The sequence below is a fragment of the Symphalangus syndactylus genome, chromosome 5 (assembly GCF_028878055.3).
Source record: "Symphalangus syndactylus isolate Jambi chromosome 5, NHGRI_mSymSyn1-v2.1_pri, whole genome shotgun sequence".
In the NCBI taxonomy this organism is placed as follows: Eukaryota; Metazoa; Chordata; class Mammalia; order Primates; family Hylobatidae; genus Symphalangus; species Symphalangus syndactylus.
The window spans coordinates 63403802-63431085 of NC_072427.2; the positions used below are offsets into that span (position 1 = coordinate 63403802).

The 27284-nt window shown below is 37.1% G+C and overlaps 1 protein-coding gene across 1 annotated transcript in view; it reads left to right on the top strand.

Moving 5' to 3' along the window:
* Positions 1 to 5786: 5786 nt before the first annotated feature.
* The window catches only part of FAM98B (family with sequence similarity 98 member B), a 33209-nt gene continuing 11711 nt past the window's right edge, over positions 5787 to 27284 (top strand). Inside the window, exons 1-6 of the mRNA XM_055278657.2 lie at positions 5787 to 5929; positions 15965 to 16110; positions 17206 to 17340; positions 22451 to 22629; positions 25748 to 25828; positions 26423 to 26539. Coding sequence (XP_055134632.1) covers positions 5859 to 5929; positions 15965 to 16110; positions 17206 to 17340; positions 22451 to 22629; positions 25748 to 25828; positions 26423 to 26539 — 729 coding nt within the window. The 5' untranslated portion in view covers positions 5787 to 5858. The remainder of the gene's footprint in view (positions 5930 to 15964; positions 16111 to 17205; positions 17341 to 22450; positions 22630 to 25747; positions 25829 to 26422; positions 26540 to 27284) is intronic.

Below are 27284 nucleotides of genomic sequence, written 5' to 3' on the forward strand. Positions count from 1 at the left end.
TCCTCCGAATGAAATCTGGGAATTGCCGTAGGAGTCAGTATCTCCTGAAAACAGGTGATACTAAAGGCCAGAAGTTTTAGAATATTCACAGAATTCATAACTTAGACCCCAAAAGCAAATGCAACATAAATAAATAAATAGTACCTAATTAAACTAAAAAGCTTCTGCCCAGCAAAAAAAATAATCAGCAGAGTAAACAGACAACCCACAGAGTGGGATAAAATATTTGCAAACTATACATCTGACAAAGGACTAGTATCCAGAATCTACAAAGAACTCAAACAAGAAAAAAAAACAAATAATCCCATCAAAAAATGGGCAAAGGACATGAATAGACATTTCTCAAAAGAAGATATACAAACAGCCAACAAACATATGAAAAAATGCTCAACATCACTAATTATCAGAGAATGCAAATTAAAACCACAATGAGATACTATTTTATTCCTGCAAGAATGGCCATAATTTAAAAGTCAAAAACCAATAGACGTTGGAGTAGATGTTGTGAAAAGGGAACACTTTTACACTGTTGTTGGGAACATAAGTTAGTACAGCCATTGTGGAAAACAGTATGGAGATTCCTTAAAGAACTAAAATGTAGAACTACCATTTGATCCAACAATCTCACTACTGGGTATCTACCCAAAGGAAAAGAAGTTATTATATCAAAAAGACACATTCACATGCAAGTTTATAGCAGTGTAATTTGCAATTTTAAAGATATAGAACCAACCTAAGTGCCCATCAACCAATGAGTGGATAAAGAAAATACCCTATATATACACCATGAAATACTAATCAGCCATAAAAAGGAAAGAAATAATGTCTTTTGTAGCAACTTGGATGCAGCCGGAGGCCATTATTCTGAAGTAACTCAGGAATGGAAAATCAAATATTGTATGTTCTCATTTTTAAGTGGGAGCTAAGCTATGAGGACACAAAAGCATAAGAGTGATATAATGGACTTTGGGGACTCGCAGTGGTGGGTGGAAGGTTGGGAGGGTGGTGAGGCATAAAAGACTACATATTGGGTACAGTATACACTGCTTGGGTGATGGGTGCACTAAAATCTGAGAATTTTATCACTAAAGAACTTATCCATGTAACCAAAAACCACTGGTATTCCAAAAAAATTGAAATAAAAAACTAAATAAGTAAATTAATTAAAAAACAGTGTGTAAGAGTTCCAGTGTTAACATTGTTGCCAATCTTTGATATTGTCGAGGTTTTATTTTTATTTTTATTTATTTTGTTTGAGGGAGGATTTTAGCCTTTCTTTCTGTGTATGTAGTAATATGTCTTGATTACTGGGATTTGCATTTCTCTAATGCCAATGAGATTGAGCACTGTCTTGTACAGGTTTTGGTGGTTTGAATATTCTCTTTTGTGAAATGTTTATTCGACTCTTTTTTCCACTTTTCTTCTCCCAACTTTGAGTTAGCTGTGAATTGTCTTTGTCTAATTGATTTGAAGGATTTCTTTACATAATCTGAATAGGTCCCTTGTCAAATACATGTATCACAGATATTTTCTCTCATTTGTGTAGCTTGCCTTCTGGCTTTTTTAATGGAATATTTTTCATGATCTTAATTTAATAAAGACCAAGTTGCCATAAATATTTTGTTCTTTTCCCCTGCCTTGATCAGCCTTGCTAAAGATCTGTCAATTTTATTAGTCTTTGCAGATTCAGATTTTGGCTTAATTTTCTCCATTGCATTTTCTTCCTATTTTGTTGGTGTCTACTCTTTATTATTTTTTTTTCTCTGCTTCTTTGGATTTAATTTGTTTTTCAGCTTCTTGAGATTGATACTTAAGTAATTTTTAATCATTTTTCATTTCTAATATTTACACCTAATGCTATATATTTTCCTCTAAGAATGAATCCACATATGTTGAATCCTTCATGTGTTCATATGTTGTGTTATTATTAGCACTCAGTTCAAAACTCTCTAATATCCATTATAATTTCTAGTTTGATGCCTGGTTATTTAGAAGTGTATTACTTAAATTCCAATCAATTAGTTAAGGGATTTTTTAGTTTTCTTTTAAAATTCTTAATTCCTTATTTTTTTTGTTACAATCTCATACTCAGGGAATTAATTCCTATTTTTAATCCACTTTAGTCAGAGAACATGCTCTTTATGATTTCAACTTTGAATTTGGTGAGACTTACTTTAGGATCCACTATAGGGTTAAGTTTTATAAATTACATGTGCACTTGAAAAATGCATATTCTAAAGTTTTGGGAGGGGTAGAGATTTATGTATATCAATTATGTCAAATTTATAAATTATGTTTTCCAAGTCTTATTGACTCGGAATATTTTATGCCTACTGACTTTTTTTGACTGCTTGTTATATTAGTTAATGTGATTGCAGCTTTGTCTATTTCTCCTTTAAGTTGTTGCCTTTTAAATTTTATATATTTTGAGGCTGGTTATTAACCAACTAAACATTTAGAATTCTTATGGTTTTCTGCTGTCATGACCCTTTTATCATTATGAAATGTCCCTATTTATCTCTCTGTGATATTATAATGCTTCTTGTGTTAATAGCTATTTTTTCTGGTACTAATATGGCTACCCAGCTATGTTTTGGTTTGATATTTTATCTTCCATTTTTGCCTTCTTTTAGATTTAATAAGTATTTTTCATTATTCCATTTCTCCATTTTCTTAGTTGTTAGTTATATACTATTTCATAATTCCTTTAGTGATTACCTAAATGATGGCAATATGCAACCTTGATTTGCTACCTTAAATTCATTATTTTACCCCTGCCTGGACAATGGAAGAACATTATAGTTTTTAAACTCTTTGTCAGCACCTCACCCCCTGAATTCTCTCTATATTTTACAATTCAGAAGTCATTACTATTACTGTTTTGAATAGTCAACATTCATCTAGTTTCACTTACATACTTACCATTTCCAGTGATACTCTTCATTATTTTTTGCACTATTGGGATTTCATCTGGCATCATTTTTTTTCATCTGGCATCATTTTTTTAACCTGAAGAACCCTCTTTAATATTTCTTTTGACATAGGTCTGCTGGAAACAATTTACATTAGTTTTGTTTATCTGAAAACATCTTTATTTTGCCTTCATTTCTTAAGGATATTTCCACTGTGTAAAATTCTGGATTTGTCATTATTTAAAGCATATGAAAGATGTTGTTCCATTATTTTCTTGCTTCCATTGTTTCTTTTGAGAAGTCAGTTTATATTATTGTTAAAGTTTGATTTTTTTCTCAAGCTGCTTTTGAGCTTTTCCTTCTATCTTTCGTTTTCAGCATTTTCACTAAAATTTTCCTAAATTGTGAATTTCTTTGTATATATCCTGGTTGACATTAACAGTGCTCTTGGGTCAGTGTTTTGCCAGGAGATTTTTAGCAGAGTCTCTTCTTCTTCTGTCTCATTTTCTCAATGGTCTTGTTGGAGTCCAATTATTGCATTTACTATGTTAGACCTTTTTAGTTTTTTCAAATATCTGTCATGCTTTTTTTTTTTTCTTTTGAGACAGGGTCTCACTCTGTTGCCTAGGCTGGAGTGCAGTGGCCTGATTACAGCTCACTGCAGCCTCAGCCTCCTGGGCTCAAGCAATCCTGATCCTCCTGCCTTAGCTTCAGCAATTGCTAGGACTACAAATGCATACCACCATACCTGACTAATTTTTAAATTTCTTGTAGAGATATGGTCTCACTTTGCTGCCCAGGCTGGTCTCAAACTCCTGGACTCAAGTGATCCTCCTACCTCAGCCTCCCAAAGTGCTGGGATTACAGATGTGAGCCACCACGCTTGGCCAGTCATGCTTTTTGTTTTTAGTTCTTTTTCTGTGCATAACTTTTGTTATTCATTTGTTTAGATTTTTTAGGAAAACCAGCAGCAGAACACTTAAGATCAACAATAATAAAGAACAGTTACCTCACTTCTATTTGATTTTTACAGAGACTTTTTGCCAAGATTACTAAGACTAGTACCTTCTATGACACCCCAACTCTGACAAGAGGCAGTAACCACTAATATACATCCTCCTCTCCCTTATTTGGAGATGAATTCAGATACATTAAACTGCAAGTAATTTTATGCTTAAGCCTTGTACAACACTAAAATATACAGTAATAATAGTCATTATACAAATGTATGGGTGAATTTATGATATGGTTAGGATCTGTGTCTGTGCCCAAATCTCATTTTAAATTATAATCCCCAATGTTGGAGGAGGGGCCTGGTGGGAGGTGATTGGTTCATGAGGGCAAAGTTCTCCTGAATGGTTTGACATCATTCCTGACTTAGCACTGTATAGTGAGTGAGTTATCGTGAGATCTGGTTTTTTAAAAGTGTGTGGCAGATCACGAGGTCAGGAGTTCGAGATCAGCCTGACCAACCTGGTGAAACCCCGTCTCTACTAAAAATACAAAAATTAGCCAGGCGTGATGGTGGGCGCCTGTAATCCCAGCTACTCAGGAGGCTGAGGCAGGAGAATCGCTTGAACCCGGGAGGCAGAGTTTGCAGTGAGCTGAGATCATGCCACTGCACTCCAGCCTGGGCGACAGTGCGAAACTCAAAAATAAAAAAAAAGTGTGTGGCACCTCACTGCATGAGTGCTCTCTCTTCCTTCTACTCGGGCCATGTGATAGCTGCACTCCCCCTTCCCCTTCTGCCACAACTGTCCATTTCTTGAGGCCTCCCCAGGAGTGGAGCAGATGCCAGCATCATGCTTCGTGTACAGCCTGTGGAACCATGAGCCAGTTAAACCCCTGTTCTTTATAAATTACCCAGTCTCAGGTATATCTTTATAGCAATGTGAGAGTGGACTACTACAGCTTACCTTTGAGTGTTTTACGAATTTATGGGTATGCTTTTTGTTTGTAACCATGATTAGGAAGGTGAGAGCATTACTGGTCTTTATTGGACTGGGGCTACGAATGCTATGTAGTCTGTAATGCAGGGAACAGGTCCATACAGGGGATCAATGGTTATACTTCTTGCAGGATTTTCAACAGTTCTGCTGGAATATTCATGTAGGTGACATGCCTGCTAATAATGATCTAACCTTATACTCTTGGTATCTTTTACATATGAACCCTAAAATATATTTTTTAAATCCTTTAGTTAGAGATTGAATTCTCCATGGATAGTACACAGAGGGTATATTATGTTTTGTTTGTTTGGAACTTTATGGAGAATTCACCACAATTTTGGAAAACCACATCAACTATCTTATTCTGCTGGCGGTATGTTTGTTGCTTATACAACTGATGCTTTGTCAGCAATGAAGCACATCATCTGAATATGCATTTGAGGGGATTCTACATAGATAGATGCAGGCATCTGATCTCTTCATTGGTCTTCTGCATTTCATAAGGAGAAAAATATTACTTTGTTATAAATTACTTTATTTTTCCTTAAAGTTGACGCATCGTCGTGTATATTGATTTAAAAATTATATGTGTAGGCATGTGATATTAGTTACTAATTTTAGCTGAAGATAATTATAATTTCATTTCAGATTTCTGTTATTAAAAAGAAGGTCTGGAATCGGATAGGTTGAGATCAACTAGATACCACGATATTTGCTAAAATTTATTGGAACACACAGAAAAGTCCCAACACAGAGACCTCTTTATTACTATTATTTATTTATTATTTCTACTATTCTTTTAAAAAATTATTATCGTTACACGCAGCGGTTTTAGGCATTATCAAGTGTCCATTGCCTCGGGGCTGGGAACCTTTGCGCCCTTCTTCAGATGTGCTCTTAGGCAGTTACCGGCGAGACCCGGACCGGAACCTTGGCGCGGTGACGCTAGTTTCCGGCGGGATACTTAGAGCGCCGAACAGCTCTGGGCCAAAGGACCATGAGAGGGCCGGAGCTGGGTCCCGAACCAACGATGGAGGGAGACGTGCTGGACACACTGGAGGCGCTGGGGTGAGTGCTTTTGGAGACGCTTTTCCCTGAAAACGCAACCTCTCCTTGGCCCGGCTGCTTAGCCTACTTCCCTTGGGCCTCTGTGGGCCTGGGCGGCCATGTGTAGGCCTCCTTCCCTGCCTCGATCCCTCCGGCGCCGACGGAGTTAAGCGGGAGGCGGGAGAGAAATCTATCTGGGGGGTGGAGCAGGGCCGGAGAGCTGGGGTTCGTGGCCCCCTCTTCCAAACTTCTTGCCTCGAAACTCTGTTGCAGGAATCCGCCGGGTGGCGCGGAGCGGCCCTTCTAGCACCAGTTTTCTGGGCGAGCCCGAGCCCGCGGGTGATATTTGTGTTGTGGCGCCTGGAGGGAGGTGCTGGAACCTGAGCTGCCGTTGAGGACTGTTGTTTTCTACAATGGACAACTTGTGGCTTACTTGGGGCTCTGGGGCGAATGGCTTTTACTTTGATCCGTGAAAGTGTTGTAGTTCATTGCGAGTTCGTTCTTTCAACCATTTCATCCGTTCGTCAACGTGTATATTAGCTTGTATATTCATTTACACATATTTACGCTTGCAAATTTCTCCTAGGCAAGGGAAAAAGATAGTTTTCAGATTACTTTTGGCTTACATAGTCGCGCAGGCTGCAAGTCTGCTGCCGACGGGTATTTACAATGTAGGATGGTAAGTGCTGTGAGAAATCAGGGTGCAGGTGGGAGTAATGTTAATACTTAACAAGTGTGGTGGTTCGTAGTCTCCCCCTCAGCCTCATCCTGTTTTCTTCCACACAGGTCTTCCCCATCCCAAATTATCATGTCCTGCCCATTCATTTGTCTCTTGAGCTCTCCTTCTCCCTCGTTTTATTCCTCCTCCTCCCCAAGTCAGCTCCTGGAAAACTGATGCTTTGCATATTTTATTCACCGATGTTTTCCCAGCCACACGCTAGAACGGAGTCTCTTACAGTAAATAGTGGTTGAATGAATGAGTAAATGAATGAAGAAAAGCTTAGAGAGTCCACAGCAGTAAGCATAGGACCAGATAGTTGAGTCATACAGTGCACATTAAATAAAGAGCTTGGAGCCATCTGCACATTTGTTTGCCCTGCTACCTGCTGCTGTTTCTTGATAGGGGAAGCTGTGCCTTTGCAGTGTTCTTACGAAGCTTGAACCAATCCCACACCCCACTTTATCTTCCCTAAAACTGCATTTGCCCCTCTATCAATTGTTTCTTTAGTTGAACCCTGGTAATACCTACTTTGCAGTGACCCAGGGTTACGGAGTCTTGCACTTAGTAGATCGTGAATACATATTTGTCAAACGAAAGAACAGTGCCATTGATTATTTAGGGGGCATTTTTACTTCTGTGAAGTCCCTTGGAAGTTCTCACTTAACTTGGTTAAGAAGGAACTAAAACAAGAACTGAAAATACTTAGTGGAATTATTTAGGCTCCAAACAGTTTGCGCTCCCAGTACTTCAGGTAAGAATATTGGGATCTCATAAATGGTTTATGCAAAAGGAAAAGGCAGTTTTTTTCTTCTTTCTTCATTTCTTGAACTTATTGTTCATATTGTAAGTGTTTTTAGAAAATTTATTTCTATAGTCTTGATTTTTATCAAGGAAAATTAGTCAGATTATTCAACATGGAAAGTAAAACAGTTTACACACTCCAAAATTAGTTTTTCCTGGAATAACTATGAGGGCAACATTTTGAAGTTTGAATTCTCTTATGATAATAAGATGTGAAAAAGGTAGTTATTTAACAATATGTGTTGTAATGGAACACTGTGTTTTCAAATATCCATGTAGATAATGAATAATACATTTTCTGTTGTAAGGTATTGAGGATATCAGCAAAGGTACTTCAGTTTGTCATGTAAAATAAATTAGTGGGAGGCATTTGAAGGGAAAAATCTATGTGAAAGGACAATTTAATGATACAGGTGAAAACAGGATAGGCTAGGAGTCAGTCAGTTTTCTCATCTGTGAAAAGAGAGGGCTGGAGCAGATGATTTTAGAAGTCTCTTTCAGTTCTGATAGTCTCTGATTTTGTGGAATAGTAGATCTCAATGCTGGAAGTACACAGAGTCGTGTGGAACTTGTGAAAAACTGTTCCAGTCTGATATATACTATAGACTGACCAAATCATAATCTTCAGAGGTACAGTACAGACCTGCATATTTTTAAAAAGATTCACAGCCTCAGTTGAGAAACACTACTGTGGAGAGAAGTTTCCTTTAAATACTTATTGAACACACTATATATCGGACCTCGTTCTGAGGAGTCAGTGGTGAGCAAAATAGACTTGGTTCCTGCCCCTGTGGAGTTTATAATCTAGTGGAGAAACAGACATGATCATAAAAATAAACTATAATAAATGTGTCAAAGGAAAGGAACAGGGTGATATAACAGGAGGATCTAAGAAGTCTTACGGGTTAGTGATAGACTCCTGAGAAAGTGACATTTGAGTTGAAATAGAAAGGGTGAATAGAAGTTAAGTAGTTGAGGTTGAATGGATGAGAAAGGGGGACAAAGATATCCTTGCAGTGAGAAGAAAATGTGAAGACTTTGAAATGTGAAGGAGCTTGCTATATTAGAAGAACTGGAAGGAGGCTAATGTGGCTGGAAGGCAGAGTGTGAGGGGCAGAGTGGTGGGAAATTGGATTCAAGAGTTAGGTGAAAATCAGGGCATGCAGCCCGTTTTAGGCTGTGTTGTGGATTTTATTCTTGATCATAACAGCAATGGGATGTGATTGAATAATTTTAAATAAAAAAGGAGTGATTAGATGTCTAGTTTGAAAGTTACATCTGTCAGCAAGGTGGAAAATGGATTGGAGAATTTAGTTAATAGTCTGGGAAAGAAATGATGGTTGCTTAGTGGCAGTGGATATGGAAACAACTACATTACTGAACTTAGTGATTGATTGGATATTAAAATTCAAGGATTCATTTCTCTTTTATTTTTAAAAAATTTTTATAGATACAGGGTCTTGTTATGATACCCGGGCTAGTCTTGAACTCCTGGCCTCAAATGATCTCCTGCCTTGGCTTCCCAAAGTGTTGGGATTACAGGTGTGAGCCACCACGTCCCAACAGATTAATTTCTTCAGTTGGTATTTATTGAGCACCAAAATGAAATGATGCACCTTAGAATCTAAATTGGATACAGAAGAATGTGAAGATAGGAGAGAGTTGGTAAATATGCAGAATGCAGAGGGATCAATGAATGGAGGTAATGATGATATCAAAGAATAGTTATAGGTGAGTGGTCAAAGAAGCAAGTGGAAGGATAAATAAGAGGTTGTGGTCAGGGAGCCACATGTTTGGATAAGTGATTTTGGAGGTGCAGTGGTTGCAGGTAATGGCAAGGGTGCAAGGGGGGCTGAGTGACATGTGCAGGTTGGAATTGAGAGCTCAGGGTGTGAGATAGGGTATACATACAGACTTTAAAGAAACTCAGTGTAATGGCAAGAATAGAGGTGGAGGGAAAAACTGAGCAAAGGGGATGTTGGGGAGTGTCCAAGAGGTAATAGATGAAAACCACAAGTGAATGGGTGGCAAATCTGAGTGGCTTCTGCCTTAAGAAAACAGGAGATATTTATAAGATAATGGGAGAGCAGTGATAATGATGCTATTTTGGTAAGAAAGGAGACCAAAACCCCTACTATCTGACCTTAAGGAATTTGTGAAAATAAAAATAATTAAAGCTAGAGATGGTAGGAATAACAATCTTACTTTTTTTTTTTTTTTTTTTAGAAAGAGAATTTTCAAACAGAGTCAAAAGAACAGAAATCAGTAATCTGTTCTCTTCCAGGGTGGGGAGAAAACCTCCTTCCCCATAGGTTTGAGACTATGGCTAGATGATGAGAAAGGGAGCTCAGTACCCAACCTTGGGGAGACACAGAAAGGGCCCATGCCAGGCACTTAGCTAGAGGCAAGTGTAGCTTTTGGGTCATAAGATCTGATGCCCACTGGGGTACTGGCCTGGAAACAAGTCCTCATCTTCCCACAAATGTCTTATTTTTGTCTGCAGCAGCTGGCTGGAGAAAGATTTTGGAAAGGTGTGTACCTGGAGCACCCAAAGGCATACCCTTCCTTTTTCCTTGGCATAGGCCTTATAACACTGAGGAAAGGCCATGGTTTGGCAATGGAGTCTTCAATAGTTTTCATCCCTGTAGAGTTCAATGGCTTTTTTTTTTTTTTTTTGAGACGGAGTCTCGCTCTGTCGCCCAGGCTGGAGTGCAGTGGCGCGATCTCGGCTCACTGCAAGCTCCGCCTCCCGGGTTCACGCCATTCTCCTGCCTCAGCCTCTCCGAGTAGCTGGGACTACAGACGCCCGCCACCACGCCCGGCTAATTTTTTGTATTTTTTAGTAGAGACGGGGTTTCACCGTGGTCTCGATCTCCTGACCTCGTGATCTGCCCGCCTCGGCCTCCCAAAGTGCTGGGATTACAAGCGTGAGCCACCGCGCCCGGCCAGTTCAATGGCTTTTAGGGTGACAGGAGAGGAGACGACTTGAAAGACCAAGACTTTCAGCTTCTCCCCCACTGAAACGCTATATGCTGGGGCCACAGTTCATGGCAGAACACACACTCACACACACATCTCGGGAACCCAACAACTCAGGAGCAGGTAGCTCTGGGTATTGTTGGTCTGGCATTTGCCTACTTGGCATCTAAGCTGTTCCAAAGCTCTTTACCATCACTTCTCACTATTTCCAGGCCCATGTGGTGAGGTGCTCCAGCTTTCACTCTGTCCGTCAGGTGATCCTAAAGGCACAGTGTAGGAAAGACCCTTAATGGGATGACCACTGCTTGGAAGCAGGGAAGGCTAAGAGGCCCGCACCTAACCAAGGCTGGTATAGACGTCCTCTGCTCTGCTTCTCAAAGACCGGGATCAGTATATGCCATGTCATCAAGCCAGGACTGCAGAGGCACTGCATTCTCTGGGTGGAAGATGTAAGAAGCAGGCAAGTTGTCCAGGATGAGGGTTTTCCTCAGGTTCCTCCCCAGGCGGCTGAGGTTCCTGACTTAGCAGCCCTGGTGGAACCACAGGACTCATGGAATAGGTGAGCCCGGAACACCCCACACCTGCCAGCAGATCCGTCACAGGGTTGGCATACTTGGCCAGGTTGGCAGTGAAGGGAACACATTCAAAGAGTTCTCTCATTCGTCTCTTTCCACGTGAGCCCTTTTGAGCACATAAACCTGCTTGAGTGGTCTCCTCAATCTTTGTAGGCACTGTGAAGCTAGCATTGTTGCTGGGCTTAAAGATGCACAAGGGCTTCATCCAGGTCAGTGACCACACAGATCCTCCTTTGATCTTCCTCTGTCACCTTGGAGCAGGCACGTCCCTGGGACCCAATAAAACTGGTACTGGAGACACTGGAGCAGATCTGACTTAGCAGTGGTGTTGGCTTCCTCCTTATATGCATGAGCTCAGTGGAAGAGCTTGACTAGCCATGCTGGGTGTGAAAATAGCAGAAAACGGCCTTGAAGATGTTACATCCACGGGGCTTCTTAAGGAGGACCTGGAGACCAGGCCTTGCTTGGTGAGCACCAGGGCATCTTCCCCTGCGCCTGGGTGATGATGGAACTGTGCTCCATCTAATTGCACAGGTGCGGGCTAGTTGGGTGGAAGAACCAGTGAGCCCACGGTCTGGGCTGGGCTGGGGGGCCTGGGCTCGGGCTTGCTGCAACTCCTGAGACTCCCAACTCCCATAACTGTTTACATACCCCCTCTCCTTTCCTCCCTGGGCTGGGAAGCGAGGTGGCCTGTACCAAGTGTGGGCGCCCGGGAATGGGCCCCCCTGGATACCCTGGCTCCAGTCTCCTAGCAGCAGCTCTGGGCTTCTCAGTTTGGGTCCAAAATGGAGAATCCAGAGTGAAAACGAGAGGAATAATCTTTCTGAGAAGAAATGGACAGTATAGCAAAATATCCACCGTGTTGTGGATGAAAGATAGTGGACATTTTTGGGAAGCAGAGAGAGGTGGAGAGTTGGATGAGGGGCAAAGACAATAGATTGGGTAAATGATGGGAAAAGAAAGGGTCTTCTGTTTTATCTCTTGGCTGATGAAAATAGGAAGTAAATTAGTTCCTGGTTGTATTGTTGAGCAGAGTTGCCAGCAGCCCTAATGGACTGAAGATTTGGATCACCCAGCTTGAAGTAGTGTCAGACCAGCAACTATGCTTCCAGGGTATGAGGCTTTGGGGGAGGGCCTAGGCCTAGGGGAGATGTTCCCAGTGTTTGGAATAACAGTAGCACTTTGATGATTAACTAAGAATATATAGAACAAACTAGGAGCATGGTTATTCTCCGTAAACGCAGAATGGCATTGGAAATCAAAGCAAGTATGAAATAAATGCGGTAAACACTAAACAGTTGCTAAATGTAGCATAAATAGACTCTTAAATGCCTGCTCTAATTTCTCATGTACTGCAAGAGGAGAAGGAGTGATGATAAATATTGAGAGTTTTTTTTTAAAATGAAAGTAAAAAAATAAGTACTATGCTGCTTAAGAGAGGTCTGTGGACTAGCAGCATCATCATCACCTGGGGAGTTGAAATGCAGAATCCCAGACATCATTCCAGCTCTACTGAATTAGAATCTTTATTTTAACAAGGCCCTCAGGAGATTCTTATGCACATAAAAGTTTAAGAAGCACTGTTCTAGCCAGAAAAGTGCTTTCATATTCTTATTCAGTTATCTAGCAGAATATATTTAGACACTTCTATTGCATAAGACAATTAGATACATTTCTGGATGGTGACAGAACAATACAGGCTAAGAGTGTGGGGCTATAGAGGTAGGTTGTGTGGCTCAGTTCCGGGACAGTTGTTAGCTATGATTATGGCCATCCTGGATGAATTATTTACCTTTATCTTCCTGAGCTTCCTCATCTGTAAAATGAAGCTAATAATAGTATCTACCTTATAGGGTATTGTGGCAACTAAATGAGACAATTTATATAACTTGTTTAGCACTGACCCAACACGCAGTTAGCACTTTCTAAATGTTAGCCACTATTGTGATTTTGATTGTTACTAGATGTTCAGGTATGTTAAATGCATTTAGTTTTTCCTCTTTTTATTTTTACTTCATCTGATGAGCTAAGGCATTAAAGATTACATTTTTTTTCCAAATTCAGAATTTTTTGTGATTTGATCAGTTTTTTGTTGGTTTTTATTATTGACATTTCAGTTAAAAAAACTTACACCAATATGAATTAAATTTCTTCAAGAGTTTATGAGTATTGCCTTATTGCAGAAATGAAAGCAAGTAAGAGGATATAAGATGTTTACTATGAAATCTCATTGAGAGGCATTGTAAGACATAGAGGAAGGCTGAGTCTTAGAAGAACCAGCCTTGAGCTGGTGCAGAAATAATGTTCTAGTCTCAGCTCTGCCTTTACTTGGCTGTATCAATTGGACCCGATTATTTCCTTAGTTTCCTTATAGTTGTAGACAGAGGTCTAACAAGACCTATGTTAATGATGGAGCATTTGGGTTAAACATGGATTTAAATCCTAGTGCCATCTTCTGATTCTACAGAATTAGGATAATGCTAACTTAAAGCATTGCTGTAAAGATTAAATGAAATATATATATATATATGCCTAGCACTGTGCCTGGCCTGCTACATAAAGGCAGGTTTCCTAATGTCATGAAGTCTTGGTTTCTTTACCTACAAAATGAGGATTTGAAAATACCTGTACTCACCCTTCATCTGATATAACCAGAGAATTCAAAGAAAAAGAAATGCAAGTGGCCTTTAAACATATGCAAAGATGCCCTATGTCTTGCTCGTAAGAGAAACGTAGATAAAACTATACTGAGTTACCAGATGGTCAAAAATCCAAAACTTTAACAACTTTGATGAATTATGAGGGAATGGGTACTCTGATACCTTGATGGTACAACCCCTCTACAGGAGAATTTAATAGTATCTAGCAAAGTTACGTATCTATTTACCCTTTGACCCAACAGTCTCACCTCTAGAAATCTATCCTAGATAAAAACTGACAAAAATTTGCCAAACTATATTAACAAAATACTGGAAACAATCCAAGTGTCCTTTAGTAGATGCCGATTAAATAAAATATGGTGCATCCAGACAGTGGGGTAGTATATATCTGTAAAAATGGTCGAATACTATGTCTAAATACTGATCTCTACTATATGTAAATGTATGTGTGTGTGAGCATGTATGTGTTTAAAACAAGGACTAGAACAGTACATAGTAGGCTACCTTTTATCTGAAAAAGGAGACAAAAATGCATATATTTATATTGAAAAACATGATGGAAGGACAACCCCAAACTAATAAATATGGTCACTTGTAGGGGAGGGAGGGAACAGACTAGAGGATACAAGATTAAAATTGCAAACTAGATTTTTCTGATGTACTTTGTTTTTTAAGTTAGACTTTGAAACTGCATTAATGTTTTACATAATTATAAGACAAAAATGAAATAGAAAGAAACAAATCCCTACAAATTAAAGCTGAACAAAACAAATGTCTGTTGATACATTGAGTAGGTGGTTTAATCACATGGGAATTGTTTTTCTGTATATCCTTACAGGAATACATTGTAAATATAAAAAAATTAAACTGTAATTTTATTGTTAGTAGTAATGCTGGGTTTCCTATTCTGAAGCCATATGTAATTTATACCTATTTTAATATATATTAGGAATTTGTAAATGTTATTAAAACAAGAATTGTCATTGTAAGAGAAGATAAATAAAAATGTAAAACAAAATAAGTAAAACCCCTGCAATCCTAAATTCCATTTGGAAATAGCAGTATGAAACTGATATAGTTTCTCTGAAAAAGGCATAGAAACAGTGACCAACCTTTGGTAGCAGATTATGTACTTTAAATACCATTAAAAGAATTGGGGCTCCTTGGAGAAATGCCTGATTCCAAGTCTAAGGCAGGAAGATGTTGTTGTAGAAAGCAAGGAAAGTATTCAGAGTACGGGGGACAAGACAAAGGGCTCCATTGGCTTACCTGAATGGGCTACTACAAACCAGAGATAGAAGAATTTGAGTATCAAAGAATAATTGTGATGGATTAAAACACATCAAATATCTTATCTATGACTTTATAATGTTAACAAAAGTTCAGTTGCAAAAAGAACAATAAAAGTAGAAAACTGATTATCTAATTCAGTTAAGATAGTATATAAAGTGTTTTGAAAATTTAAGATTCTTGTGGAATACAATTTGCAGCAATGTTTAAAAGTATAAAATTATAAATAAATGAGGCCAGGCACGGTGGCTCACATCTGTAATCCCAGTACTTTGAGAGGCCGAGGTGAGTGGATTGCTTGAGCTCAGGAGACCAGCCTGGCCAACGTGGCTAAACCCCCTTTCTACTAAAAATACAAACATTAGCTGGGTGTGGTGGCGAGCACCTGTAATCCTAGCTACTCTGGTGGCTGAGGCATGAGAATCGCTTGAACCCAGGAGGCAGAGGTTGCAGTGAGCCAAGATTGTGTCACTATACTCCTACCAGGGTGACAGAGTGAGACCCTGCCTCAAAAATAAAATATAAAATAAAATAAAAAATGAAATAAAATAAAATAAAGGTTTAGACTAAAATGATCTAATAGATTCTTTTCAACTTTAGCTTTTTTAAATTTGTAATTTGTGTCTGTGCTTTTTTCACCATACTTTTATTGTAATTAATATAAGGCTATTAGACTTTATGCTGTATTTGACTTTGTGATATCTGTGGTATTTATCTTAAAATTGGTAGATAATTTTACTGTACAATATTAAAACATAGGAAAAAAGCCAAATGTTAATTATATAGAGCAGGAATCAGCAAACCATTTCTTTAGAAGGCCATGTAGTCATCATTTTCGGTTACGAATACTTAGCTCTTCCATTGTAGTGTGGAAACGGCCATAGCCAATTTGTAGATTAATACATTTAATGGCTGTGTTCCAATAACATTTTATTTACAAAAACAAGCAGCAGACCTTGACACAGGGTGTTGGAGGTTTTTTAGTTTGATTGGCTTATTTAGTTTTTAACTTGTATTTCTTCCTTTCTAGGTATAAAGGACCACTGTTAGAAGAGCAAGCCCTTACGAAGGCGGCAGAGGGTGGATTATCTTCACCTGAGTTTTCAGAGCTGTGTATTTGGTTAGGCTCTCAAATAAAATCATTATGCAACTTGGAAGAAAGTATCACGTCTGCTGGTATTGCCATTATGTTTTATTTACTTTTCTGTTTAATAATAAACTAAACTGATAACTTATGGTTTATAGTTTTATCAATAATGTGCCCACTGTACAAAGGAAAATCACATATTCCAAAGAATTTCAGTATGTGGTAGTAAACATTTTTGGATTAAATTTTATATTAATCCAGAAGTGATATTTAAATTTGCTATAAAACTATAAGCAATTACTATTTATCTGCTATTTTTTTCTCTTCCTGACAGCTCTGATATCTGCTGTCTTAAACCTTACTATTGTTTTTTGGAAAAAGTAGGGTCTGAATTTGATTATTTAAAAGTTTAATTTTTGAATGGTGCTCATGTTGAATTAAGGCTTAAAATATTATATATATAATTCCTAATTTGTGTTCTGAAGCTTGTATCTCAGGATATGGATTCACATAGGAATACTTCTATTAAAAACTTCTGTACTAGCTCATAAAGCTTCTTTAGTTCATTACCATCTTAGTAACTGGAGTCCTGTGGGTCTTTGGTAGAATTTTGGATATTAATAGTATAATAAAAAGAAAAATTAAAAATTGTGCCTTCACAAAAGTAGCTTTTTCTTTGAAAGGTATCCTTTTTTTCTTAAGAAATGGGATCTTGTTATGTTGCACAGACTGGACTTGAACTCCTGGGCTCAAGCAATCCTCTCACCCCACCCTCCTGAGTAGTTGAAACTGCAGGTGTGGGCTACCGCACCCAGCCAGATCTAACAGTTCACTTGACGCAAAGTAAAATAATTTGAATTCTAAACATATAACACGACTGCCTACATAATTACATTATGAAATAAAGATAAGCACTGAGGGTTAATTAGATGGTTGCATTTATTTTCTGAATATATAGAAATACAGTAGAAATGGATCATTTGCTCTGAAGTGAATTAATAATTATAGCCATAATAATGCTTTTACTATTTCAGTTGTTAACATAAGCTTCGTGATCACACATTTAAGGATTTAATATGAAAATTTAGAATTGAATGTAAAATGGAAATAAACGAGTAGATTTTATAGTATTGGATTATATGGTAAATGCTCAGTAAATGTTTTATGATTTTTCTTTTTTAAAGGAAGAGATGATCTAGAGAGCTTCCAGCTTGAGATAAGTGGCTTTTTAAAAGAAATGGCATGTCCATATTCTGTACTCATATCAGGAGATATTAAAGATCGTTTAAAAAAGAAGGAGGACTGTTTGAAACTTCTATGTAAGTTATCTTGAACATTTAAATGCATGTGTTTGACATGGTTTTTATTATTTTCAAGTCAAGATTTGTTAATTAATGAAGCATTAGACATTTTTTATATTAAAAAGGTTTTAATATTTTACTTAAAATACAAAGCTGTATCAGAAATGTTTGTATAATATAGTATAAATTTTACCAGTATACCTTCTAACACTTGTGATTTATTTGGCCAATATAGAATGTCCTGTGTTTGTGATTTATATAGTACTTTAGTAATTTTTTCTTTATCTCATTCTATCTGTTACTGTTCGTGACTATATAGCTAAAATTGATGATCTCCAAAGTTCTATTTAATCTTAAAACTCTCTGAAACTAGGCACTGGATGATAATTTGTTAAAAAAATAATTGTTGATCACTTACTCTTACACCAAGAACTGCTCTGGATACTAGGGATAAATGAGGGTTGCTTTTTTTAAAAAAATATAAAATTTGTGCCTTTAGGACACTTTAAATGTGGCCAGCTTCATCAGGGAGGGATTTGGAATATAGGTCATACTGTATTCAAACAATTACCATAAATAGTAGGTCCATATTTGTGTTGCATTCCTTTCATCATTTTTTTACTTTAGGTTAATTTTATAATGTTTTTAAAGTTCTACAAACAATGAGTATTTGAAATAATTGTTCTAATACCTTTTATTATTGAAGATTTCTATTTCAGATTATGCCGTTTATAAAAAGATTACATGTGACATATTCCTCCTAGGCGCTAGTGTTTTAATAAAGTTTGTTTCATTAGAGATGAAATGTGTGTGTGTGTGTGTGTGTGTGTGTGTGTTTAGTGGTGACATAAGTATTGGCATTGAAATTACCTTGTGTGTATTGAGTGGGGATAAAAATTATATGCCCTCTCTCTCCATCCCAATACACCACTCTCCATCTTCCTCCCATATGGTGTGAGTCACTGATTTAATGAACCACTGGTAATGGGAGATCACAGTAACTCTTAGGTATATTGGGACAGAAAGGAACCTAAGCAGCACCGACTAGAGGAACTGGCATATCCTTAATATCAGTCAATGAGAATTATGTAATCCATCATGGTTCCCTTTTTCCTTAGCTGCTAAGAAGCTTAGCAATTGTAGTGATACAGGTTTCTGGTACAAGTAGGAATAAAGGAGAAATTTAACAGAAATATATAGTTTTTTCTGATTATAAAAATAACATGCTCAGGAGGGCGGTGATGAGGAGTTAGTGTTTAATAGGTACAGAGTTTCTGTGAGGAAGACGAAAAAGTTCTGAAGATGGATGGTGACGTCGTAGAACTGTGTACTTAAAAATGATTAAAATGGTAAATTTTATATGTGCAAAAATTACATGCTTATCATAGAAATCTTAGAAAATACATAAAACATAAAGAAGAAAAGCATTTATAATCTCACTCCCCAGAGAATATTGTGTCTTTGTTTTCTGTGTACATACACACACACTCTCACACTCACACTCACTCTTAAATAAGATTAAGATCCTGTTTCAGATCCTTCTCCTCCTCCTCTTCATTTCATGTATCGTTTTTCTCTTTATTTCCCTATCACTTTTTTTTTTTGAAAAACTAAATTGGCTCTGCTATTGACATAACGTTATGTGTAATAGATTTCAAATTTGGAGGTATTTGGATTTTTTTCTATTTTAAAATGATTTCCTTGTTTATATTTTTGCTTACTTAGACAAAGATTATGAACATTTAAAATAGTCTCTGGTCTAGATGTATATTGCCATATTTTGCTCCAGAAAGGTAATACCCATTCACAGTCTTACCAGCATCTAGTCTTTCTTCAGTTTGACTGTTTTAGTCATATTGATATAATAAGCTTCTTCATGTTCTTTTTGAAAGTGTTTGCAACATGTATAAAATTAAAAGGGCCAAATTCTGTACTATGTAAAGAGCTTTTATAAATCAACAGGAAAAAGATAAAAATTCACTGGGAAAATGTGTAAAATACGTAAGACATGAACATGCATTCTACAGAAAAATTATTTTAACTGCTTCTAAGCATGACAAGATGCACAATATCACTTATGACAGGATACCATTTTTCACTCAAAAAATCATAATAGAAGTTTGGGGGAGTAAGCCTTTTCGTGTACTACAGACATTAGACTGTGGTAGGAGAATAACTTGTACAGCCTCTTAGGAGGACACATTTTCAATGTCACATTAAAATTCACTTGCCTTTTGGACTTGGCAATTCTTTTGACTTGGCAATTCTTTGAATATATATCTATTTCCCCAAGTGTACAAGATAAATGAAAACCATGTTCATTATGACATTGTAGTAGCAAAAAGACCAGAAACCTGAGTGTCCATAAATATAGATAAATAGAAATGGTACATTAATGCAGTGATGTCACTAGATAGGTAATAGGAAGAATGCAGATAAATCAAATGTGCTGATGTGGAATGATCTCTAAGATATGTTGGTAAATACAAAATAAATATACAGAACATGTATAGCATGTTCTTGTTTGTATAAAAGAAACAAAAGCACACAGATGGCTACTAGGTGTCTTGAATACATACACACACACATGCCTAAAAGGATACCCAAGAAATTAATGGTGATTGCCTCTGGGAAGGGGGAATTTAAGGATCTGCAAAAGGAAGAAGGCTTAATTTTCTCTGTACTGCTTACTATCTGCTTGGATTAGCATCGTAAATGCTAAACTCTTGTTTGTACTATACATAGAGAAAGCATGTTTCCATAGAGCAAAGGTAGACTTCAGCCAAGGTTCTGTCTAAAATATAAATTTTTGAAAAACTGGTAATCTGTTTTAATCAAGTTTTTATTATGAGATGGGGTCTCACTGTGTCGCCCAGGCTGGAGTGTGATGGTGCGATTGTAGCTCACTGGCCCCCCTCAAACTCTGGAGCTCAAGAGATCCTCTCACCTCAGCCTGCATAACTGGGACTACAGGCGTACACCACCATGCCCAGCTAATTTTTAAAAAATATTTTGTAGGCCGGGCGCGATGGCTCACGCTTGTAATCCCAGCACTTTGGGAGGCCGAGGCGGGCGGATCACGAGGTCAGGAGATGGAGACCACGGTGAAACCCCGTCTCTGCTAAAAATACAAAAAAAAAATTAGCCGGGCGTGGTGGCGGGCGCCTGTAGTCCCAGCTACTCGGAGAGGCTGAGGCAGGAGAATGGCGTGAACCCAGGAGGCGGAGCTTGCAGTGAGCCGAGACTGCGCCACTGCACTCCAGCCTGGGCGGCAGAGCGAGACTCCGTCTCAAAAAAAATATATATATATATATATTTTGTAAAGGTGGGTCCGTGTTACCCAGGTAGGTCTTAAACTCCTGGGCCCAAGCTGTCCTCCTACCTTAGCCTCCCAAAATACTGGGATTACAGGCCTGAGCCGCCATACCTGGTCTTAATGAAGTTTTTAAGTCAGAAGGACCTTAGTATAATCCTCATAAGGAAAGTTTAATATTGGTCTTAAAGTTTAATAATTGATCTTAATATTTTGGTACTTGACTCTTTAAACTGTCATGTGTAGACTGCATGGAAAAGTCTTTAAACCAGTGACTCTCAATCTTGCCTGACCTTGGCAATCACACTGGGTCTAAAACAAACCACACACAGATGCCCAACTCCTACTTTTGGATCTACTGTTCAGAATCTCAGAGGATGGGACCCTGGCACCTGTACTTTTAAATTGTTTTTCAGATGTATTTTTGCTCAGCTGAAGTTAAAACTGCTATATTACATTGTGGCGTTTGTGTCTAATTTTAACTAAACAAATAAAAACAAAGTATTTATTTATTTTTTGAGACGGAATCTTGCTTTGTCACCCAGGCTGGAGTGCAATGGCATGATCTCGATTCAGTGCAACCTTCGCCTCTGGGTTCAAGCAATTCTCCTGCCTCAGCCTCCCTAGTAGCTGGGACTACAGGCGCGTGCTGCCATGCCTGGCTAATTTTTGTACTTTTAGTAGAGTCTGGGTTTCACCATGTTGGCCAGGCTGGTCTTAAGCTCCTGACCTCGGGTGATCTGCCTGCTTCAGCTTCCCAAAGTGCTGGAATTATAGGCGTGAGCCACCACGCCCAGCCAAAAACAAAGTCTTACCTACTGTAGTGAAGAGTCTCTTTAAAACAAGACTATAACCATTTAAGATTTTTGAGTAATTTTCTTAAATATGGGTATTGAAAGGATTAGATGAAACGGTGAAAGTAAAGGGACTTGTAAACAGTTTGGGGTGGTTTATCCTGACTCAAATTGCTCTATGTGCTTATAGATCAGTTAGAACTATATGTTCTTCCCTGATCTGCGTGCTCTGTACATATAAGACAGAATAATTTATCAGAGTCTTACACATTCTTATCTATTCTTAAATTGTTGATTTGGTGGTGGGTCTCAACTACTGGATTTTATACTCTTTGAGGGTAGGCATCATGTCTTCCTTGACTTGGCATCCCCATTGTTCACACCGTTCCTGGCTCAGAACAGGTCCTTGGTAAACATGTACTTTTTGAAATAGCAGTCTAGATCATTTAATATGTTAATTAAAATCGAACTGAAACCAGCTAGTGTGAAATCAAAGAGAATAAAATAAACCATTTCTCTTTTTCCTGGTAGTATTAAATAAATTCATTTTAGTTTTTTGCTTGTAGTGCCCTTTTTTTTTGTACCCATTCATCTGTTTCAAACTAAGTCTTAGGTTAAACCTCTCCAGGTAAAGTAGATGAAAGTTACGCTGCTGTTTTGTGGGGGCCTGTATCTTTGCCTGCTTAACTCCAGTAGGAGCTGCTAGGGCTCCTCCGGTGTGAAAAGAACCAACCATTTAAAGTACAGTGTAAATGCATTTAATAGAATGTCTATTTTATATAGCTTTAGTTAGTTGTTTTTTCTCATTTCATTTAAAAAAATGTAATACTCGTTATGGACTAGGGAATCACTTCATTTATAAGTGTACAGTGTTCTACAACTGTTGGTGTTGTTCTTTGGGTCTTTGTAAGTTGGCATTATTGGTATTAATTGATACTTGTTTTAAGTGAATAATTTCAGTGAAATATTTTAAGAAATTCTTATACTTGTATTAACATTATTTATTTTCTCTTTATTGTAGTATTTTTAAGTACAGAACTTCAAGCTTCACAGATATTACAGAACAAGAAACATAAAAATTCTCAATTAGATAAAAATAGTGAAATTTATCAGGAAGTTCAAGCTATGTTTGATACACTTGGTATACCCAAGTCAACAACTTCTGACATTCCGCATATGCTAAACCAGGTGGAATCAAAGGTATTATCTTTGTTTTATTTTCCCCAAAATTCAACTGAATGCTAACATGTAAGTGCTATATTAAAAATGAAATTATTCCCTATAATTATGAGGTATACATTTTATTTCAAGAGTTTATCTTCATATAAACCCAGTTTTGGATTCAGACTTAACAGGCATGTGACCTAATCTGTCAATAGCTAATATTCAGGAATCAAATCTTAATGAGTTACTGGCCTTCAGCTTTGCCAGAGTTTACCATGATAGAAATCACTTAGCAAATTTAAGGATCACTTTCTTAACCAGGGTTGTAATGTAGTATAAGAATGAAAGAAAGAAGTAGAAGTAGAGTTATCCTACAAAGTCAAAGGAAACTAAACTTTTTAAAAAATGGATGTTAATAGAATTGCAGAGTGGTTTCTTTGGCAGTGAGCATACACAGTTTTTGGTGGATAAATGTTTAGTAAGAGTAAGTGCATTATATAATGAATGGAAGAATGTATTAATTAGTACCCTGATGGGGGTAGTTAAAAACAACTCCAAACTATGTACCTTATGTACTTTGGCATTTTTTTTTTTTTCAGTTACTAAACAACTCTTGTTCCCTGTCGAGCCATATATTAGAGAGGATGCTACTCTCACAGACCAAATTCTGGCCTAGTTCCTGGGTTTCATTTGTTAAATATGCAGTCCTCTAGGGGAAGAATACAGGATTCATTATAAAGGAAAATAAAATTCTTGCCTAACCTTCAAGAATAAGTACATAACTCCATTTTTAGACACAGTGCCTTAAATCCTTGTTCAGTAAAGATCTGTTTTGCGTTAATAATTTAGGAACTGAAAAATAAGGTTTGTCTTAATGTAAGAGAATTATAGTATCATTAAGATAAAAACAGAATATTAAAAAAAATTTTTTTGGTAGAACTTGCAAACCAGAGAGTAAGTCTGTGAATCTCAGCTCAAAAACATTCTTATGGAGTTAACAAGTTACTCTTCAGAATTTTTTTCTTTTTTCCTCTGGATGAAGACTGATCTGGGGTTGGCTAAATTTTTCTGGGACTATTTCAAATTGAGACAGATTTCTGAGCTCATTATAATTTTCTAGTGCTTCTCAAAGAGGCTATTCCGTTTTATGGTTTTTATTTAGTATTAACAACATTCTCAATTACCTCTTTGCCCTACTTGAAGTAGTCTGTAATGCCTAGGTTCAAATACTGGCATACTAATTATAAGGTAGTTGTTACTATGGCCATCTTGGCTAAATATTTACTTAAAAGGTCTTCCTACTCTATTCAATTTTTAACCAAAAGTAAAAATTTTCATGTTTTCTTTCTTCTGCATGTGATGTGTCCAGAAGACACTTTGTTACCATTGGGGAAGGAAAGTATTATTTTCTAACTTCAAGTTGTTCAAATGTGTATTTATAGTGGTATAATTACAACCAATATATAGTGGTGGTATAATAACAGCAAATATATAGCATTCACTGTTCTAAATGTTTACGTGTAATAACTCACTTAATTCTCACATCACCCATGTGAGGTGGTTCTAAATGTTTACATGTAATAACTCAATTCTCACATCACCCATGGTTATGGGTAATACATCACCCCTCTGTTGTATTACCTAGACAACCATGTGAGGAAACTTAAGTACTGAAAGATTTAATAAGTTAAACAAGCAAATTTCTAAATGGTAGTAGACCTGAGGTTTAAACCCAGGTAGTCAACCTCCAGAGCCTGTGCCCTTAACTTACTCTATAACAAGTGATTTTCAGATTTATTAAAACTATTACGTAATATTGGAATCCTAGGAATGGAGCTGAATGTGATTACACGTAACAAACTACAAGTATACATTGAGAATTCCTCTGGAGTGAGGAGTTACAACTCATACTTTTTATAATGTATGAAAAAACATAAAATTGGAGATATTTACAACAGTTGGAGAATCTACAGAAATGGTCCATTTTAAGAAAGTAAATTAATAATTTCTTTAAAATATGTACAAATTGTATCAGTAGAGAAATTTTATCCTTGTAGATGTAGATTTGCTGTGAAGCTACTAAAGCTGAAGTTTTGGGGTCTCTTACTTGCACAGGTTCTTTCTAAGCTAATTTTTTTAAAACACCATTTTGGAAATGTAATCATGCCATAAAGTTTGCCCATTTTAAGTATATATATCTAGTTCAGTGAATTTTAGTATATTTACAGAGTTAAACAACCATCACCAAACTCTTGAATTTAGAGCTTCTCCATCACCCTCAGAAGAAACCTCAACTGTGCCCATTTACAGTTACTCCACATTACAACCCCATCTTCCAAGCTAATTTTGAATTCTTTCCTTAAAGAGTGCCCCCAACATTAAATAAGCTTCATGCTTCTCAAAATCTGAACTGCCCTTGGTTGTTTCCTTTGGTTACCTTGTAAAAAAAAAAAAAACTGTAAATATTTCATTTGGTTTTGTAAATATTTTATTTAGCTAATGATGGATTCTCCAGTCAGGAAGATAAATTAATCGTTTAGTTAGGAGGATAAATTACTGAATGACCCTGATATTGCTAAAGGAAAAGTAAATGCCTAATATCTTGTTTGTCAAAATACCAATGTTTCAAGTAATTCAAATTAGGGGCTTTGCACAAGTAATGAAAATATGTATGTGATGACTGTAATTGAGAGAGATGGCTTGCTCCCTTATGTTGTCTTGCTGAACAGTGAAACGAGAATACTTACAACTGGAATGTGTACGTAGCATTTATTTGAGAAAAATCAATGTGCTGGTTAAGGGTTTTAGTATCCCTTTGGAAAATTTACTAGGAAGTAAGAAAGTGCTATCTTAAGTAGGAACTCCAAAGTTATTTCATTAAGACACAGATTCTCATAGTAGAACCTAGGTACTTCTTTAGCTGTCTGTGTATGTTCATTCTTATGCTGAGAAAGAATGTGCTCTATAGCTTGAATGAATATAATGTGCTTTTTTGAAAAAGATACTCTGTATTGTAGTGGTATTCTGGTGTGTGATGGTATATTTAAATTATGTCACTTTAATATTTTATTCTGTAGTGTTTAGAGCGATACTTTAAAAAAGCATATTAAATTAGGAATATACATTTTTCACAATCTTTTATATTTACTTTTAGGTGAAAGATATTCTCTCAAAGGTCCAGAAAAATCATGTGGGAAAACCACTGCTGAAAATTGATTTAAATTCAGAACAGGCGGTAAATCCCCCTTTTTGTAATTAGTTTTATGTAATTAAATTAGTGAATATGACTTAATTTTATAAATGAACATCTATTTTGCAATATGTAGCATGTGTATATTATTTTGTAGAATTAAAATTGATTGATATTCTGGAGTAATATGTCCTAACATTTCTTTAGTTAAATTATTTTTAAAAATACCTGGCTGAGGATATTGATAGTGTTCAATGTGCTAGCACAGATGTGATTTGAAAAGAACAGAGGCTCAAAGCCAGCAAGATGAGTTATTGGTATTTTCTTTCCTTATTGGTCCAGACTGCTTAGCAGTAAATGTTTTACTTAAATTAACAAATTTGATTATAGATAAAGTATACTCTGCCAACGGGTGGAGTTTAATTTGTATGTTTAATGTCTTCTGGATATCATAAATGTTCTTTCAATTATACTTTAGTATTTAAATAATTTACCATAAAGTCTCATGGGAACAGGAAATGGTCAGTAAGTACAATATCTTTTGACTCAGTAGGAAGTACTTAGCACAATTTTCAGATTTGTTTTCTTTGCAGAATGAAAGAATCTAAAGTTTATTATTTTTATTTCCAATTTTTTTAGGAACAACTGGAAAGAATCAATGATGCTCTTTCCTGTGAATATGAGTGCCGCCGACGAATGTTAATGAAACGATTAGATGTGACTGTACAGTCCTTTGGATGGTCTGATAGAGCAAAGGTAAGGCTGTTTTCCCATATGTGTCCTGTAGGTGGTAGCCTATAACAGCTCTTCTGGCTTGCTTGTCTGTTATGTAACCATGCCACATTTGTACTTCATCCCTATCTCAACTACATGCCCAGGCCAACTACTGGTCTTACAAGATGATCCTGGTCTTGTATAAATCCCTGTTGCATACAACTTAATTTCTCCCCACATTTTTGACATTTATTTTAAAATCATAGATACTGTGATTTATGCCAGGATATGCATAAAAGAAGGGGCATCATATGAGATAATGAGATATATATAGTGAGCAACGTAACAAGAAAGCAGGATATAAGAATAGTTGTAGGTAGTATTGATGCCAACCGGCCTTAAAAGTATCTTAAGGCTGGATGAATATAGAATGTGTTTCAGTTGAAGAGGGGGTTGGGAGGTGAGGCCATTTCCAAATTTGAATCTCTTCAGATAGCTTTCTAAAGAGCTGTCTCCCATCGCTCCCATTTTATGCCTTTAATCTGTACCCATGCTTAGTCTGGGATCACTCCTCACCCCCGCTCTCCCTACCCTGCATCATTGCCTGGAAACTCTCCAGGCAGTAAGCTGAGACAATTACAGGGCTTCTCCTCATTTAGGGATTATTGTCCTGTGTTCCTTGATGTCCAGTGTCTGACCATCATTGGTTCACATCACATGGGTTATCCAGTTTTTTAGTTGTTTCAGGTGGGAGAGTTAATCTGGTGCCGATTACTGTATCTTGACT